Source organism: Dryobates pubescens, chromosome Z (genome assembly GCF_014839835.1).
Source record: "Dryobates pubescens isolate bDryPub1 chromosome Z, bDryPub1.pri, whole genome shotgun sequence".
NCBI lineage: Eukaryota > Metazoa > Chordata > Aves > Piciformes > Picidae > Dryobates > Dryobates pubescens.
In genome coordinates, this window is record NC_071657.1 from 96,622,493 (window position 1) to 96,642,272 (window position 19,780).

Genomic DNA, 19,780 nt, shown 5'->3' on the forward strand with positions numbered 1-19,780 from the left:
GGTTGCTTTTTCTGAAAAAGAAAAAAAAAAGGGGGGAAAAATTACTGTTTTAAAATGTTTATTTTTATGTCTGCAACAGAATGCATGCACACAGGGCTAATCAGGATTAGTTCTCTGGTGGGAGGAAAAAAAATCTCATTTACAGTATCACAGTATCACAGTATCACCAAGGTTGGAAGAGACCCCAAGGATCATCAAGTCCAATCTGTCCCAACAGACCTCACAACTAGACCATGGCACCAAGTGCCACGTCCAATCTCCCCTTGAACACCTCCAGGGACGGTGACTCCACCATGTCACTGGGGAGCCCATTCCAATGACAAATGACTCGCTCAGTGAAGAACTTTCTCCTCACCTCGAGTCTAAACCTCCCCTGGTGCAGCCTGAGACTGTGTCCCCTTGTTCTGGTGCTGGTTGCCTGGGAGAAGAGACCAACCCCTTCCTGTCTACAACCACCTTTCAGGTAGTTGTAGAGGGCAATGAGGTCACCCCTGATCCTTCTCTTCTCCAGGCTAAACAATCCCAGCTCCCTCAGCCTCTCCTCACAGGGCTGTGCTCAAGGCCTCTCCCCAGCCTTGTTGCCCTTCTCTGGACACGTTCAAATGTCTCGATGTCCTTCTTAAACTGAGGGGAAGAATCCCATTATGGTTTCAAATTATTTTAGGAGTTTTTTTCCACTAAGGAAATAATATAACACACCTTCTTGTCATAATTTGGCCTTATTGATGGCACCACTACCAGAAAAAAACATGACCAAATTTCACCTGCCTCTGTCCCTTTGTTCTGCCCCTGGTTGTGACAGCCACAGCCTGACAGACATCACCACCACCACTTGGAGGAGCAAAAGCCCATTTCTGAACTGACTTCACAGCTGCACAAAGCATCTCCACATTATACATAGAATACATAGAATAAACCAGGTTGGAAGAGACCTTCAAGATCATTGCATCCAACCCATCAACCAATCCAACACCACCCAAACAACTAACCCATGGCACCAAGCACCCCATCAAGTCTTCTTCTGAACACCTCCAATGATGGCGACTCCACCACCTCCCCAGGCATTATACATAGAATACATAGAATAAACCAGGTTGGAAGAGACCTTCAAGATCATTGCATCCAACCCATCAACCAATCCAACACCACCTAAACCACTAACCCATGGCACCAAGCACCCCATCAAGTCTTCTCCTGAACACCTCCAATGATGGCGACTCCACCACCTCCCCAGGCAGCCCATTCCAATGGGCAATCACTCTCTCTGTATAGAACTTCTTCCTAACATCCAACCTGAACCTCCCCTGGTGCAGCCTAAGATATCACTCGAGGTTGTTCAATAAAAGCAAATTCTAAACATGGGCTGGGTTTTGGTTTTGATTTTTATATCTAGTGGGTTTTGATTTAATGTCTATTTACACAAATCATTTAGGTCAGCTGATTTTCAGTACTGATCAACTCATAACTCATGAAAAAGGACTATTTTGGAGAAAATAACATTAATGGTTAAGGACATCGGAATTAAGATGAATATGGACTGAAAAGTTCAGGAAAAGATTCAAATTAGGAGCAGTAAAAGATGTTTTTTAAAAAGGGGGGGTCTAGAAAAGGCATATCAGAAGACAATTTTCTGTAGTTTAAACTGTGAGGGTTCACATGAGTGTACAAGATTCCCCAGATCAATGTTAAGAGTAACTTTGGGAGGAATACATAACCCCAAACACTTCTACCTCTTGTTGGGATTCTTGTCCTTACTCTAGGTTGGCCACAATGGTGGAAGGCAGCATGCTGGACCATGGATAAAGTGTCATGGCAGAACAGAACAACCTTTGCACTGAAGACAGACACTGATGATGCACCACCTGCAAGCAGCAAAACACTGATAATCAACTAGCCTTGATGGAAAAAGAACTTTGCCAGCTCTGAAGAACTGATAGATGCTGATGCAGGGTCTGAGGAGCAATTCAGTACCTACTGGGAGCAGGTAATCATGACTGGGCCAGGCCAGGGTGCTTCCACCAGTACCAAGTGAGCTGGTAGGGAAGTCCAGGAGCCTTGATGCAGACTTGTCTGATATAAATGCCTTCAGCAGCACCATCCTGGGCAGCTGCCAGCTCTTTTTCAGCAGGAGACTGATACTTCTCACTTTAGCATTGACACTGATACTCAGAACAGCTCTTTGTAAAATTGCTTCTGCAAAATTAGTGTTTGGGTTTTGAGATGGTGGCGCAGGTGATGCAACAAAAATGTATTCCACTGGGCTGGCCACCAAGAGGGTGGTTGTTTGATGAATTGTTCTTTGGGCTCTGTTGGGATTTGCTAATTAAAACAGACTTCTGGAGTTAAGCAGCAAAGGAATTTGGGGCTAAAATACTGAGCTGGGTTGTGCTGAGGTGTTAAAAAAGGGCAAGTGCATAAGCCAAGCAACAGAGCTGTGACAATACGTGCACTGACACTGGAAAAATGAAGGTCAGGAGAAAAAAGTGAACAAATGTAAAACCCAAGTATCAGTAACATCAGTGAAAGAAAGCAATGAGCCTTGTAGCATTCCAGTGAATAGGTCCCAGATAAACACAAATAATTTGAAACAAAGACATTTGAGAATTAGGAGATACTTTGAACTACATCTGTGAAATTATCAAGGATTGTGTACCTGGCAGGATGGTGATAGGAAAGTATGGAGAAGTGGGGACAATTCAGACACATCTCCTCCAGTGAACTTCTTTCTAATTGCTCATAAACAGGTGAAAATCTTTGAGAGAAAGCTGTAGTCAGGAATCCAAAGAGGGCTCAGAAATGATTAATAGTATGTGATTAGACAGCACAGGATCAGGTGCCACAGGAGTTATGAGGAAAAATGACCAGGGTAGGGAAAAAGGCACCGGTATAGAATTGGAGCTGTTCTACACAAAGCCAGTATCAGCAACATGACCACATTTTTCAGGAGGTCTAAAATACACATTACTCATAAGTAGAATGCATGCTTTCCTAACTCTAACCTTATTTTTCATTGTAAGCAACAATCAGCTGGAGGAGGACCACTAGAAACTGTGCTACCCATTCACAGCATGTGTGACACAGCTCCTCCAGAGATGTTGAAGCACTGACAGTATCAGTTCACCCTGCTCACCATGCAGGAGCCCTGGGGAGAAAACCAAGCACGTGAGAAATTGGGCAAGTTCTTGGCCAAACCTGGAGAATCATAGGTTTGCAAAATCATACAATGCTTGGGGTTGGAAAGGGCCTTTAAAGGTCATCTAGTCGAATCCCCTGCAGTGAGCAGGGACATACTGGCCTAGATTAGGTTGCTCAGAGCCCTGTCCAACCTAACCTCAAATGCTTCTACCATCTGCCTGGCCAAACCTGTTCTAGTGTTTCACCACTTTCATTGTAAAAAAATTGTTCCTTATATCTTGTCTTAATCTCCCTTCTTTTATTTTAAAACCATCACCTCTTGTCCTGTTGCTACAGGCACTACTAGGAGGATTGTCCCCATCATTTTTATAGGCATCCTTTAATTATTGAATTATTTAATTATTGAAAGGTCTCCCTGTAGCATTCTCTTCTCTAGGCAGAACAAACACAACTCTCTCAGCCTTTCCTCACAGCGGAAGTGTTGCAGCCCCCTGATCATTTTAGTGGCTTTCCTCTGGACCCCCTCCAACAGCTCCATGTGTTTAGCGTGCTGAGGACTGCAAAGCTGAACACGGTACCCTAGGTGGGGTCTCACTGGAATGCAGTAGAGACTTGCTGGCCACACTTCTTTTGAGGCAATGGGATTTGATGAGATGTATTCCAGAGTCCTGATGGAACTGGATGAGCTAAATTTCCAAACTACCCTCCACAATATTTGAAAAGTAATGGCAGTCAGGCAAAGTCCTTGGTGACTGGAAATAAAAGGAAATATTGCATCCGTTTTTTAAAAGTGTAGAAAGGAGGAACCCGAGTACTACCAGTTTCATGTCTTTGCCTGGGAAACAACCTGTAAAACCTCGCGTGGAGCACTCAGAATGAAGATCGGAACAACGCCCCCCGACCCCTTCCCCGGTCAGTCGGACACCAGGGGGCGGGCGAGAGAGGGGCGGGCTGGCCCCATCGATGGGGGCGGCCGCTCTGCACTCGGCTCCTCCACCCTGCCTCTCGGCTCTGGATTAGCGAAACTGGCGACGTGGGACGGTCGCCGGGCCGGCCCCCGCGCCCCGCCTCGCCCGCCGGGGTAAAGCCGGGACTCGGAGCCGGCCGCGCCGCAGCGGAGCGAGCATAGGGAGCCAGCTTCTGCAGCATCCCCGCTGGTGGGACGTGAAGACAGAAGGCAGCCGCGGCGCATTTCTGCTGGAGCCCCGCCGGCGCGGCGCGGTGAGGGGCGGCGGCATCGCGGCGGCGGAGAGCAGCCCCTGGGGTCGGTCGGGCTGTTGGGCGGCGGGACCATGGCGCTGCGGGCCCGGGCGCTGTACGACTTCAGGTCGGAGAACCCGGGAGAGATCTCTCTGCGGGAGCACGAGGTGCTGAGCCTCTGCAGCGAGCAAGACATCGAGGGCTGGCTGGAGGGCGTCAACAGCCGCGGCGACCGCGGCCTCTTCCCAGCCTCCTATGTGCAGGTGATCCGCGCGCCCGCCGCCGAGCCGCCGCCGCCCGCCCGTTACGCCAACCTCCCCGCCGGTGGCTTCGAGCCGCTGCCGCCACCGGCCGCCTTCAAGCCTGCGGCGCAGCAGCCTCTGCCCGCGGCGGCGCCGGAGCCCTTTTCGGTGCCCCCCGCCGCCGGGTACCCCTTCCCGCCGGCGCCCTATGGCGGCACGTACCAGCCCAGCCAGGGCAGTGATGACGACTGGGACGACGACTGGGACGACAGCTCCACCGTGGCCGACGAACCTGGTGCTCTGGGTAGCTCCTACCCCGACTATGAGGCAGCGAGCGGTGGAGGGTCCAGCCGCTACCGCATGTCCACCCGGTGCGAACTCTCTCTGGGCTCCCGCGGGGGCGGTCACCCGGCGAGCCACCCGCACCCGCCCGGCGGCAGCGGCGCCAAGAGCTCGGCCACGGTGAGCCGCAACCTCAACCGCTTCTCCACCTTCGTCAAGTCTGGCGGGGAGGCCTTCGTGCTGGGTGAGGCATCGGGCTTTGTGAAGGACGGGGACAAGCTGTGCGTGGTGCTGGGCCCCCGTGGCCCCGAGTGGCAGGAGAACCCCTATCCCTTCCAGTGCTCCATTGAGGACCCTACCAAGCAGACCAAGTTCAAGGGGATGAAGAGCTATATTGCCTACAAGCTAGTGCCCAGCCACACTGGCCAGCAAGTGCACCGTCGCTACAAGCACTTTGACTGGCTCTACGGGCGTCTGGCCGAGAAGTTCCCTGTCATCTCTGTGCCCCATTTGCCAGAGAAGCAGGCCACTGGCCGCTTTGAGGAGGACTTCATCTCCAAACGTCGCAAAGGCCTAGCCTGGTGGATGGACCACATGTGCAGTCACCCTGTGCTGGCTCAGTGTGATGCCTTCCAGCACTTCCTCACCTGTCCCAGCACAGATGAGAAGGCCTGGAAACAAGGCAAGCGCAAGGCTGAGAAGGATGAGATGGTGGGTGCCAACTTTTTCTTGACCATCAGCGTCCCTACAGGCACTGGAGCTAGCCTGGACTTGCAAGAGGTGGAAAGCCAGGTGGATGGCTTCAAAGCCTTCACAAAGAAGATGGACGAGAGTGCCCTGCAGCTTAATCACACAGCCAATGAGTTTGCCCGCAAACAAGTCACTGGTTTCAAGAAGGAATACCAGAAGGTGGGGCACTCCTTTAAGTGCCTCAGTCAGGCATTTGAGCTGGACCAGCAGGCCTTTTCAGCTGGCCTCAACCAAGCGATAGCCTTCACTGCAGAAGCCTATGATGCCATCGGGGACCTCTTTGCAGATCAGCCCCGGCAGGACCTAGACCCTGTGATGGATTTGTTAGCTCTGTATCAGGGGCATTTGGCCAACTTTCCTGACATCATCCACGTCCAGAAAGGTAACACCCTTTGGGGTTTTTTGAAAGTTTCATGTACCAGTGTTATGCACACAGATGTAGGGACCAGGTGCTGAATTTACCCTGTGTCTGGCTTCTTGGCCTTGAGTTAAATCTTTCAGTGGTTACTCAGGTAGGCTGTTGCTAAAAATACAAAGCAGTGACAATATTCTTTCAGTGCTGAAGACCTAGACTTAGCTGGAAATTTTACTAGTCCAAGGGTGCTATATTTGTCAGTGTGTCTCTGAAAAAAAACCCCATCCACCTATACTGCTGATACATCAAAGATTAAAGGCTTGTTTACAAACCCTGGAATTCAAGTGGTGTGAAAGTATCTATTAGTCTTTGATGTATGCTAGTTATCTTGAGCCTCTGATATAGTAGATAATAAATATGAAGGCATGTGAAGATGCAGGCACTCCTCAGATTGACAGTCATTTGAGGCACCCTTGGTTGCGTGTGTATTTTGTGCAACATCAGACAGTCAACTGGGATGTTGAAAGCTGCTCGAGTTTGTCTCTTCAGCTATGCTCTTGGTACCTTTGGAAAAATAATGGCCTGCCTTAGTGGTCCTAGTTGGAGTTGTTCATCCTTTGCCTGTGTTATAAAAAGGTGTTGCTCATCTGTAAACCATTCAGCATCCTTCTAGCTAAATACACTTGTGAGGTTCAGATTGCTGTTTGTATGGTGATCTATCAGAGAGAAGGAAACTCTGAAAATGGAAGAATTATCTGCTATTTAACTAGTGACAGTTAAATAGAAGTTTGTAGCACTATGTATGTATGTGTGGTTGTATAGTAGCACTACATATGTATAGATTTCCTTGCTCTGAAATTAGTGGTATTCACATATTCTGCACCACTCTGAGAAGAGTAGTCCATTATGCATCCCTTACCGGTGGTTTTCAGTTTTCAGGGATGAATGGAGATTAGAGCTGTGAAAGAGATGAAGAAAGTACCATGTGTGCTCTGCAGAAATGGGGGTGTCTGAAAGTTACCTGAGAAAGTCCAGGGGCTTTGTTGAAAATTATTTTGGAGATTATGAAGTGGCATTCTGTATCCCAAGGGACACAGTGAATCAGTCTTTTGTGCCCTTACTTAACATTTCCAGAGTTTTTGCATCTCGAACAGTACCTTGAGTTTGGTGACATGAGTTGAAAGAGTTTCTTAACAGATCAAAACAGCAGGCTTCTGGGAGGTATGAATTATTGCTGGTGGAATCTAGGGAAAACAGAGTTGGTACAAACTACCCAGTTTGGTTTTATTCAAGAAAGTAAGCTTTTCATTAAAATTGCATGTGTCAGATTTCCATTCTTTTTGAAAGTTGTGAATGGAAACTTACACGATCTTAGTGCTGTTTTCAAGAGAAAGGGAATTGTGCAGTCTAACCTCTGAGGAGTTGTTCTGCTGGTTGTCGGGGCATTGTGTTCCATTAACAACTTCAAACGATTTTGGATTTGGAGAGAACGGTGGCTTTATCAATGCCACATGTTTGGGAGTAGAGCATTTTAAAGTGAGTTGGTAATTATAGCAATTATTGGTAAGGTTCTAGAAAAAAATGAAGGGTAAAAATTTTGATTATGTGGAAAGGCTCAGCAGATTATATGTACTATTTAAATAATATGTCTTCAAGCTTTAAGTCTGCATAGAGTTCTTCACTACAGTATATTTGGAGATGAAACTTTGAGGAGAGAATTTGAAGTAATAAGGTATGTGCCTGACCCAGCCCCATTTCTTTTATAGTTCTGTTTGAATTTACTCTTACTCGTTAGGTTTGCCTGGCTGAACCTGGGAAAGTTCACCTAAATGTGCTCCCAGTAGAGCAGTGCAAGAGCATGACCTACGTAGAGTTGATTTTTGTGCCAGACCACTATCCTGGAGCTGGCTGGAGAAATGCACTTCCAGTCTGGGTGGATGTGTTCATGCTCTGGCACCTCTGGGCTGACAGCACAATATTATCCCTGGCACATACTTATCCTAAGAAATTGGCATGGGCACATGAAGTTTGTCTCTTTAAGTGGCCACATGCATACTGGGAACAGAGATACAACTGGGTTATATATTTGTTTTCATTTCTGTTACAAAACGGACAAACTGAAGGAAAACTGAGAGGAAGAGGGTTTTTTTTTATATATCCAGTATATGCCAGTTGTATTACTTTTAAAAGTAACTTGAAGCAAGGTATAAATTCTCAATTCTGAACTGCAAATTTCAGGTTAAAAGGTGAACTATTTGGGATAGCTGCCAGTTATGAGAATTACTGTTGTCTGTGTAGGTTAAACAAATATCAGTTGGTGATAATAGATTGTCTGGAAAACAGGATCGTCTTTCTTCAAGTGTTTTGTTTTCTAGCATACAACTTCTTTGTGTGGTAAAGTGACCCTATATTGCCCACAGAAGTGGTAGAAATAAGCTGCCCAATGATGCATTGCTTTACATGGCCATGCTTTTTAAAGGATGAACTCTGAAGTTAGTAGTAGTTTTCCTTTGTTTTCGTCATAATGTGACAACATTGTCTGCTTGGGATAAAAAATAAGGCCTTTTGTAGACTCCCTGTTCCGTATTCTTCTTCACCTGGGAAGGACCAGAAAATAGAGGCAGCTGTGCCTATGTCTGTAGACTATTCAGCTGCTTTATCCTGTTATGATTTTGCTATACTGCAGATAGCAGAACAGCTGCTGAGTCTGATTTGGAAGTGTGTTTTGTGGTATGGACTGAGAATTCTGCATGTCTGGGGATTTTTAGTAATTTCTGCAACTTCTGCAAAAAAGGACAGAGAATCTGTTAAGTCAGAGACAAAAATTTCCCTCTGTTTGGGCTTTGTCTTTTCTCCCACAATTATGAACCAAAGCCATGTAAGCCCCACTGTTGTGTTGTCTGCACATCAGCACGAAAATGTGTTAACTGTTGTGCTTTTCATTGCTCTGGCATCCAGATCTTTCTGCCTTCTGTGCTGAGGACATCATACATGATCTGAAGTGTGCAGAAAGGGATTGTCATTTTGATCACTTGCCTTAAACGTGAATCAGTGGACTGTGAGGTTATTTCCAAACTGTTTATTATCTTACTAATATTGTAAGTACTTACTGAAATGTCAATAACTTCAACAGCGCATTTTGAAAGAGTCTTTCCCTCTGTCTCCTTCATCTTGGGTGACCAGTGTTTAAGGAATTCTCTGTGAGGGAAAGAATAATTGAAAGTCCCTTTCTGTAAGAGGCAGAGGAAGGATTTAAACTTTTCTGTCCCACATGCCAGTTCTGGATCAACTTGTCAGTGCTTTGTGAGAGACCTTACCTGGTTTTGTGTGCACTCCTGTCCAGGCTTGAGCCCTACAGTAAAGAATGTGCTGATTGGAAATTCTGCATTTCCAACTGGATGTACCTGGTTTGAGTGTTCCACTGAGGCTGGCACAGATCATATTTGCCCTAAGGCACGCATCCCCTACAGACTTATAGAATAGAATAGAATTAACCGGGTTGGAAGAGACCTTCGAGATCATCGTGTCCAACCTATCATCCAACACTACCCAATCAACTAAACCATACAACCAAGCATCCTTTCAAGCCTCGCCCTGAACACCCCCAGCGACGGCAACCCCACCACCTCCTCAGGCAGCCCATTCCAGTGAGCAATCACTCTCTCTGTGTAAAACTTCCTCCTAACCTCCAGCCTAAACCTCCCCTGATGCAGGGTTTTACGTGTAAAAATAAGCAATTAGGACAAAACTGGCACCCGTAGGCATAAGTGATGGCAGAGTGGTGTCTCAACATCTAAGCACCCAAATACTTGTATGAATCTAGCTCTCAACCTCCCATAGGTAAATGCTTCTGAAGTGCTTTCATGAAACTATTCCTGTGCATATCTGTGTATTTTGAAGTGAAAGTCTGAATATGTTAGATATACTTGTACTTGGTTTTCTTCAGCCTCTGGGAAGACTTCTGTAGAAGAGGAATATTAAGTTCAGCAGGCTCAAAAACTACCCTGCACTTCTGTAATTTTTTTCTGCAGAACTAGGGTGTCTTTCAAGAAATACTAGGTTCAGTTGCTTTGTTTTTGAGAAGAAAAACAGCTTCTGAATTTAATTTGTAATGGATAATACCTTCTTTTCAGTGTTTTTAAATTCCACTTGTAGAAATTCCCTAGGCATTCTTGGCAAAATAGTTCCTAACTATTAATTGCTAGAGATTCACTCAACTGACAAGATCTTCCAACTTCAGCAGTGCTCAACATAAATGCTCACTGCAGGCCCATACAAGTTCAATTTCTGAAAATTCATGCGTGTGTGAGAATGTGAGATAGTGTGCGTTGGTACTCTGGCTCACGCTTGTCTGGCTATCTTGTCTTCACATTTGCTTAGCAAGAGTAGAGAAGTTACAAGTTTTCTGCTTTCTTCAAGTCTTGTTTGAGGAACTACTAAAATTAGTCTTATGTGGTTCCTGAAAGTGGAAGCAATATTGACAAATGTGTTGGTTTGTGTCTGCTTTCCAGATTTCTCATTTCTGTTAACATTACAGTGTTAACGTTGAACACATTTTTGGTTATGATTTTTGCAGGACAGGTTTGAGAATGTAACCTAAGTGATTTCTAAGGTAGAGGCAGCAATTCTGTTTCTCCTGCATTCCTATAATTAAGATCATTGCCTTTTGCTTGATCAGTATTTCTGAAAAAAATAAAGTAAGGCAAAAGTTTTATTTACCTGAAATAAACTTAATTTTTGATGTTGGCTTTAAAGAAGATACTGGGCATGTTTTTAGAGTATCTTACAAAATTATAGGTTAAGAAAAAAAAAATCCATCTGGAAATTCCTTGAAACTTAGAATTCTCCATAACATTTTCATAAATTAATTTTGCATTTTTTTTTTCCAGAGCAAGAAGCTGGGGTGTGTATGTTCACCAATAAATAAGACAGGTCAGAATTTGCACCTGAAATTTTTTATCACAGTGGAAAAGCAGTGCTTTTCTCTTTTGTGTACTTCCTAGCCTCTTAAATTTGTTGTGCAGATGTGGATTTTTCCAACCCTTTTTTTCCCCTTTAGCCACCTTTTTTTCCGCCCCCTGTTCCTCAGATACCTACACTTTGCATGGAGTTTAACTCAGGTAACTACTGGCTAAGAGCTAAGCATGTAATACTAGCCAGATGACCCTTACAAGAGTAAAAAGAGATGGGTTCCTACATTTCATCTACTTAAAGACTTTGATGAGAACGTATGGACTGCTACAGGATGACTTGTGTTTTTCACCCTGTGAGCCTCCCCAGCCGTGCTCTTACAGTGATGATTTAGCATTGTCTGCTTGATGATGAATGACCCAATCTTACCACCCAGTATTTGAAGGTAACCTGAGGGAGATTGAGATTTTTAGACGGATAAAAAGTGAAAGAATATATTCCTGTTTGAAAGCTGTCTAAAAGTATTGCTTCCTTGGTGTGTGCAAGGTCTGAAGACAACAATAAACAAGACTAAAATTGAGCAATAGTCTTACTTGAAAAAGATTAAACAGAAAGGGAAAAATAAGACACCATTTCTATGCCCTATGTGTCTAAAGATGCATGGGTCTTTTTAATTATGATTAATTTTTTTTGCTTGTCCACTTCCCCCACAAACTCTTCTTACTTTTCCTTTCTAAAGGAGCAATATTGATGCAGTCGCAATGTCTTTTCTGTTACCATTTGAGACCTGCTAGCCTGATACCAAGATGACAAGAAGCATTTCATAGCTGATAAACCCCCACTGATGTTGGTTTGTTGTTTTTTTTTTTTTCCAAAAAAATAGCTAGTAGCAGAGTGAGAGTACTACAGTTTCTCATGTGGAAGAGACTACATACACTGCTGCACACCAGAAAATACATCCAGACTTCCCACTTAATCCCAGCAAGCTGGAGGGCTTTCATCATACTTTCATCGAGTCCATCATCAGTAAATTTGCTGACGACACCAAGCTGGGGGCAGGAGTTGATCTGCTGGAGGGTAGAGAGGCTCTGCAGAGGGACCTCGACAGGCTGGGCAGATGGGCAGAGTCCAACGGCATGAGATTTAACACATCCAAGTGCCGGGTTCTGCACATTGGCCGCAGCAACCCCATGCAGAGCTACAGGCTGGGGTCAGAGTGGCTGGAGAGCAGTCAGTCTGAGAGGGACCTGGGGGTGTTAGTCGACGGTAGACTGAACATGAGCCTGCAGTGTGCCCAGGCAGCTAAGAGGGCCAATGGCATCCTGGCCTGCATCAGGAACAGTGTGGCCAGCAGGAGCAGGGAGGTCATTCTGCCCCTGTACACTGCACTGGTTAGGCCGCACCTCGAGTCCTGTGTCCAGTTCTGGGCCCCTCAGTTTAGGAAGGAGGTTGACTTGCTGGAACGAGTCCAGAGAAGAGCAACAAAATTGGTGAGGGGTTTGGAACATAAGCCCTATGAGGAGAGGCTGAGGGAGCTGGGGTTGCTTAGCCTGGAGAAGAGGAGACTCAGGGGTGACCTTATTACTCTCTACAACTACCTGAAGGGAGGTTGTAGACAGTCGGATGTTGGTCTCTTCTCCCAGGCAAGCAGTACCAGAACAAGAGGACACAGTCTCAGGCTGCGCCAGGGGAGGTTCAGGCTGGATGTTAGAAAAAAGTTCTATACAGAAAGAGTGATTGCACATTGGAATGGGCTGCCTGGGGAGGTGGTGGAGTCGCCATCACTGGAGGTGTTTAGGAGAAGACTTGACGGGGTGCTTGGTGCCATGGGTTAGTTGCTTGGGCGGTGTTGGATTGGTTGATGGGTTGGACGCGATGATCTTGAAGGTCTCTTCCAACCTGGTGTATTCTATGTATTCTATGTATTCTATGTATTCTATGTATTCTATGTATTCTATGTATTCTATGTATTCTATGTATTCTATGTATTCTATGTATTCTATGTATTCTATGTATTCTATGTATTCTATGTATTCTATGTATTCTATGTATTCTATACCTTCAGGTTTTACTGCAGGCAGTGCAGTATCACCTCTCATGCTCTCTACTTGCTGACCACAGGCAGTAAGGTCCTGTCTTTTGAGCAAACCTTGTGCACAGTTAGGGAGTAGCAGGGCACTGCAGACTTTGAAGATTTTAAACTTCAATTGTAGAAAGAGGAAGTAATTTTATTTTGTAAAAACTGGGTAATAGCTTTTCATCCAGAAGTTTATGAAGATTCTAGAAAGCAAGATGGTTCTCTTACCCCTGAGAGATCCAGCTTGTTAAAAGATCTTACATCCAAACACAGAAGGCAAGAATCGGTGGACTGAAAAGGGAAAGTAACTCCTACAGCTCCCCCAAATCTTTGTAAGCATGTTGTCAAAACCCAACAAGCTGGGCAATATTTTTTGTTACTGTGTTGCAGGTCACCTTTGAAACAGGTATCTGTTTCAGCCTTTCCACTATCCTTCCGTGCTTTCATTGTTAGACTTTGTTTGCATAGTTAACATGCCAGGTTAACTCGTGCAGACTGTAAATTCATCTAGCTGGTACCTTGCGTATTTTAAATGGCCTGGTTCAAGTAGAAGAGAGTTTGAATATTCTAATTAAAAAATTGAAATCACATTTGACTTAGCTCCCCCAAATATCAGTCTTATCAGCAGACTACTACAGCAAGCAAATGGCAAACTGTTGCTACACAATATTGTCTATAGAGTTCATGAAGGCCATGAGGATTTAAATAAAATTAATAATTAAAAAAAAGCCACTGAAAAGTGTGTTTTAAATTTTGGAGTGTAATCTCATTAAATCAGTGAGAGTATATTTAAACAATCGGTTCAATTCTTGTCAGTGACTTTGGGTTGCTGCTGTATGGGAGCAGAAAGCAGTGTGATGGTTTCAGCCTTTGTTTTAGGGGTATGTCATGGGTGGACAGCTTCTGTAATCAGAATGAACTAAGCTACTTTTTGTATGCCTGTATGCAGTTCTTTCATAACAATGTGAAAAGCAGGTTTATGCTATGACTGGGAGTTCACATTGCTTTTCTTGACCCACATTAAAAAGCAACCTGCTATTCAATTTGCTTCAGGCTTACAATTTTGAGTCCTTGTATGTATAAATATATATGCTAGCTATGGCAGTATAATGGAAAAATATACATTTTACCAAATATCACAATAATAAAACTATAAGTAGGGTGAAAATACAGTTTTATGTAAGTCCAAACTGAAAGCAGATCTACTCCTCTTAAAAAAAGGCAGACAGTTCTCTTCTACCATTGTAAAACTGCTATATTTTCTCTATAATTTAATATGAACTATAGTCATATATTCATTTATTATAGATTTACAAATTAACATGATTTGACTAAATAATGTATATAATTTCTTTTATGTAACATGAATACAGCATTACATTATTAGGCAGTTCATATGTTCTGCTTTTGTATAGTGTAATCTATTTTAATTGGTTATGAGAGGGTATTTAAAGGTTAATGGGCAGGTACAGTGGAACTGTATCTGAATTTTGTTTGGATGTTGGCTTTTTTCATACAAATTTGTGTTTGCATGTTGTGTCTGCTTATCTTAGGACAGTAGTGGAGCTAAGCAGATGATGATGGACAAACAAATACCGTAAATTGTGCTTGGTGTTTGCTTCCTTCAGCCAAAAGCAGGTCTTTTATAGTGACCCAGTAAGGAAGGGATATGGACGTTGGTAGACTCTGCACTTACACTTGATTGTCTTGATAATGGTATAGGGATGTCAATATGCAGTGGTTCCTGTCTTCTCCTTCTCTTGAATCTCGAGAAAGTTGTGAACAAGTTACCATGATTTTTACATACGCTTTTGGCGTGACTTACATTCATCTTCTGCACATCCAGAGGAGCCATTTCTGCTCATATGCTGTTCAGCGTGTTGCCTGAAAATGGATTTATATCATGCATGTGCAGCCTCATTTCTGATTTTAGTTGTTATCTTTGAATCAGCATTATGAGCAGGGTGTTTACATAAGCTGTTAAGAGGCTGTGGCATCATTCTAGTGAAAATAGTACCTTTTCTTAGCATCCTAATGGGGAGAAACTAGTGTTCAGAACCTATGACAACTGAATTGCAGTCAACCAACTGTGGTAGGCTTTTATCTTAAAAGTCTATTTGATGCCACATTTAGGTGTAAGCTAGTCAGCAGTAGTTAAAATCGCTGAAATGTTTCATCATAGCCCTTCTGCAAGTTGCAGTTGCTTATATTTTCAAGTGTGTCCACTGTGAAAAACATGACTGTCTTTCTAATGGGTAGATCCACCATGTTTATAGTGACCAGCCTAGTTTAAGTTTTACTCTCTTCCATGCCCCTAGTCTGCAGTGTCGGCTGAAGCCATAGCAAAGAAAATTCCTTAAATGGTGCATGTGCATGCCTAAAGTACAGATGGTTTTAGAACTGGGCAAAGGCAGAATTACCTTGTGCTTGCTTCTCACTGTGGTGCAGAACACTGTGTTTGTGATAATGGACATCAATTTACACAATTCACTCAGATTTTAAGATCAACTTGTTTGTGGCAGGCCACCTTTCTGACATCTGTGTAGGTACCTGTAAAGTCAGAATTATGCATGGACACAAATGTGCTTTAGTGGCTGAAATAATGGCATTTATTTGTGTAAAACACTGTTTGTGTACAATATACCTAAAGATCTGAAGGGAGTGGGTGAGGAAATCAGTCTCTCTGAAGAGGAGAGAGTGAGCACAAATTAGGGCTGATTGAGAAATCGAGAGCCCAGCTGAAGTGCATGTACACCAATGCATGCAGCGTGGGCAATAAGCTAGAGGAGCTGGAAGCCCTGGTCCACCAGGGTGACTATGATATAGTCGCCATCTCAGAAACATGGTGGGATAACACACATGATTGGAGTGCTGCACTGGGGGGTTACAGGCTCTTTAGGGGAGACAGGCGAGGGAGTGGAGGAGGAGGGGTGGCTCTGTATATTAGGGAGTCACTCTCTGCCACAGAACTTGAGGTGGAGGATGATGGGATTGAGAGCCTGTGGGTTAAAATCAGAGGGAGGCCTAACAAATCTGACATCCTGGTTGGAGTCTGTTATAGACCACCCAACCAGGATGAGGAGGCAGATGAAATATTCTATAAGCAACTGAAGGCTGTCTCAAGATCATCAGATCTTGTCCTTGTGGGCGACTTCAATCTGCCAGATATCTGCTGGGAACTTAATTCAGCAGAGAGGAGGCAGTTCAGAAGATTCCTGGAGTGCATGGAGGACAGCTTCCTGATGCAGCTGTTAAGCGAGCCTACCAGGGGACAGGCTCTGCTTGACCTGATGTTCTCCAATAGAGAAGGGCTGGTGGGAAATGTGATCATGGGAGGCTGCCTAGGGTGCAGTGACCACGAGATAGTGAAGTTTTCAATATGCAGGGAGATAGGGAGGAGCACCAACAGAACCTTCACCTTGGACTTCCAGAGGGCAAATTTCAGCTTGTTTAAGAAACTTATTTGCAAAGTTCCCTGGGTATCAGCCCTCAAGAACTGAGGGGTCCAGGGGGGTTGGACCTACTTCAAACAGGAGCTCTTGAAGGCGCAGGAACTGGCGGTTCCCATGTGCTGAAAGATGAGCCGGCGGGGAAGGCAACCGGCCTGGAGGAGCAAGCAGCTCCTGGAGGATTTAAGGGAAAAAAGAGGCTGTGTCACCTTTGGAAGGAGGGGAAGGCTTCTCCAGGTATGTTTAAGGATGTTTTTAGGTTATGTAGGAGAAAAAATAGAGAGGCAAAGGCCCAGCTAGAACTGAAGCTGGCCACCTCTGTCAAAGATTACAAAAAGCATTTTTACAAATACATTAATGCTAACAAGAGGGGCAAGAAGAACCTCCACTCCTTACTGGACCTGGAGTGGAACACTATAACTGAAGTTATAGTGTTATATATAGTATATATGAAGGCTGAGGTCCTCAACACCTTCTTTGCCTCAATTTTTAACAGCAAGGCAGGAGGAGTTAAGGACGAGTGGCCTCCTGAGCTGGGTGATGGGGTCAGGGAGCAGTGTGATGCCCTGGTAATCCATGAGGAATTAGTTCGGGACCTGCTGAGCCACTTGGACGCTCACAAGTCCATGGGACTGGATGGGATCCATCCTAGGGTGCTGAGAGAGCTGGCAGATGAGCTGGCCAAGCTGCTCTCCATTTTCCTCCAGTTCTGGCTCACTGGAGAGGTCCCAGATGACTGGAAACTGGCCAGTGTGGTGCCCATCCACAAGAAGGGTCAGATGGAGGAAACTGGAAACTACAGGCCAGTCAGCCTGACCTCAGTGCCAGGGAAAATGATGGAGCAGATCATCTTGGCGGCAATAACTGCGCACCTGAAGGATGGCTAAGGACTCAGGTCCAGCCAGCATGGATTTAGGAAGGGCAGGTCCTGCCTGACCAGCCTGATCTCCTATGATCAGGTGACACGCCTCATGGATGTGGGAACAGTTGTGGATGTAGTCTACTTGGACATCCGCAAGGCCTTTGACACCATCCCTCACAGCAAACTGCTGGCTAAGCTGTCAGCCCATGGCTTGGACAGCAGCACTCTGTGCTGGGTTAGGAACTGGCTGGAGGGCCAAGTCCAGGGAGTGGTGGTGAATGGTGCCACATCCAGCTGGCAGCCAGTCACCAGTGGTGTCCCCCAGGGTTCAGTGCTGGGCCCCATCCTGTTCAATATCTTTATTGATGATCTGGATGAGGGTATTGAGTCTATCACCAGTAAATTTGCTGACGACACCAAGCTGGGGGCAGGAGTTGATCTGCTGGAGGGTAGAGAGGCTCTGCAGAGGGACCTCGACAGGCTGGGCAGATGGGCAGAGTCCAAGGGCATGAGATTGAACACATCCAAGTGCCGGGTTCTGCACATTGGCCACAACAACCCCATGCAGAGCTACAGGCTGGGGTCAGAGTGGCTGGAGAGCAGCCAGGTGGAGAGGGACCTGGGGGTGCTGGTTGGTGGTAGGCTGAACATGAACCTTAAATATATATTTTTTTTAAGATTAGTTAGATATGTATAGTATGACTAGCCCTAGCAGCTCTTTAAAATTCAGTGACATCTGACACTGTGCATTCTAATGGTTGGTTATATAGAATAGAATAGAATAAAATAAACCAGGTTGGAAGAGACCTTCAAGATCATCACATCTAACCTATCATCCAACACCACCTAATCAGCTAAACCATGCACCAAGCACCCCATCAAATCTCCTCCTGAACACCTCCAGTGATGGTGACTCCACCACCTCCTTGGGCAGTCCATTCCAATGGGCAATCTCTCTCTCTGTGTAGAACTTCTTCTTAACCTCCAGCTTTAACCTCCCCTGGCACAGCTTGAGACTGTGTTCTCTTGTTCTGGTGCTGGCTGCCTGGAAGAAGAGACCAACATCCATCTGTCTACAACCTCCCTTCAGGTAGTTGTAGAGAGTAATAAGGTCACCCCTGAGTCTCCTCTTCTCCAGGCTAAGCAACCCCAGCTCCCTCAGCCTCTCCTTGTAGGGCTTGTGTTCCAAACCCCTTACCAGCTTTGTTGCCCTTCCATATAATTCCCCTGCCATATATATGGTTATATACTAATATATATTGATTATATAATTGGTTATATACTAATTAATTCACAGTAAATGTTGACATTGCCAGATGAGGTTAGAGTTAACTAAGTTTCTGAAATCTGGAGGCAAGGACTGTTTGTGTGTCATCTGAGAGTTGTGTAGATTAGATGGTGATTTCATTTTGAACTGAAGAATGCATCTTTCTGTGACTGCTTTTGGTGAACTAAAGAACAAATGTAATGTATTTATTTAAACATTAATAATCCTGTATTCACTCAGTGGTAACCTAGATGTTAGCACAACACTGTAACTTGATGTGTCTTTATTTACAGGATGCTATTGCCTTACTCTGGGGTTTTCAAGCAACGGGCATGACAAAACCTAAACCATACTTTTGGAGTCCGCCTCCTAATGATAGTTTTAAAAGCATTATAGTTATTTTCATGTGTCTATACCCAAAACCTCTGTTACAATGTGGTGATTGCAATAGGATATCTTTTATTTTTATGTCTAACTTTCACTATGGAAAAGAAAACATTGTTAAGGAGAGTAATATTATCCATGAATCAGAAAGACTGGTCTTGAAAATTCTTCAGAAAGAACAAGTGACTTCATTTTGCCTTTGATACAGTCAGCAATTTCCTTTTTTTGTGTGTTTAAGACCCGGATTTTAAAGTAGCAAGTCATGCACCATCGCAGAAATTAATGTCTGAATTTCTTTTGTACGGTTCAGTCGCTATTGGAGAAGTCTGCTGGGTTTAATTTCAAGCAAATTTCCATTGTGCTGCTTTTAAAATGGAAAGGTATTTGCTACATCTTGGCCAGAAAATGTAAAGAATTTGCAGAGTTAATGTAGGCTTCGTCTGTTAACCTGTGTAGAGCATTTTAAAGCAAATCATTTGTCTATGTGGTAAAATCTCCGTGCTGCTACACGAATTTCTTTGTTTCACATTGAAGGGGGGGGGGGAAGACTGAGGTGATTTTTGAGTGGGATTTCATGTTATGTGTAATCTCATGTGGTGCTTCTGCAACTTCCCTTGTGTTGCAGCTAATGATTCTGTAGCTCTAGGCTGAGCTGGATCACATAACTAAACCATTGATAAAACTAAGCCACCATTTCTCTCCCCTCCAGTCCAAATGTAGTCACTTATTGGATTAGTCACTTGAGTCATCCCATAAAAACATCTTTGATAGGTCTGTTTTAAGTGGGACGGCCATGTAGACAGGCTTGTTCTGGCAGCAATCTGCTGCATTACAGATAATCTTCCCTCCATAGTTGTTTCTTTCAT

At 44.6% G+C, this 19,780-nt stretch overlaps 1 protein-coding gene across 1 annotated transcript in view; it reads left to right on the plus strand.

Annotated features, from left to right (window-relative positions):
- The first annotated feature begins 4,361 nt into the window (after window positions 1–4,361).
- SNX18 (sorting nexin 18) overlaps window positions 4,362–19,780 on the plus strand; it is a 33,002-nt gene continuing 17,583 nt past the window's right edge. The window contains exon 1 of the mRNA XM_009905067.2: window positions 4,362–5,991. Within this exon, the coding sequence (XP_009903369.2) occupies window positions 4,428–5,991 (1,564 nt within the window). The 5' untranslated portion in view covers window positions 4,362–4,427. The remainder of the gene's footprint in view (window positions 5,992–19,780) is intronic.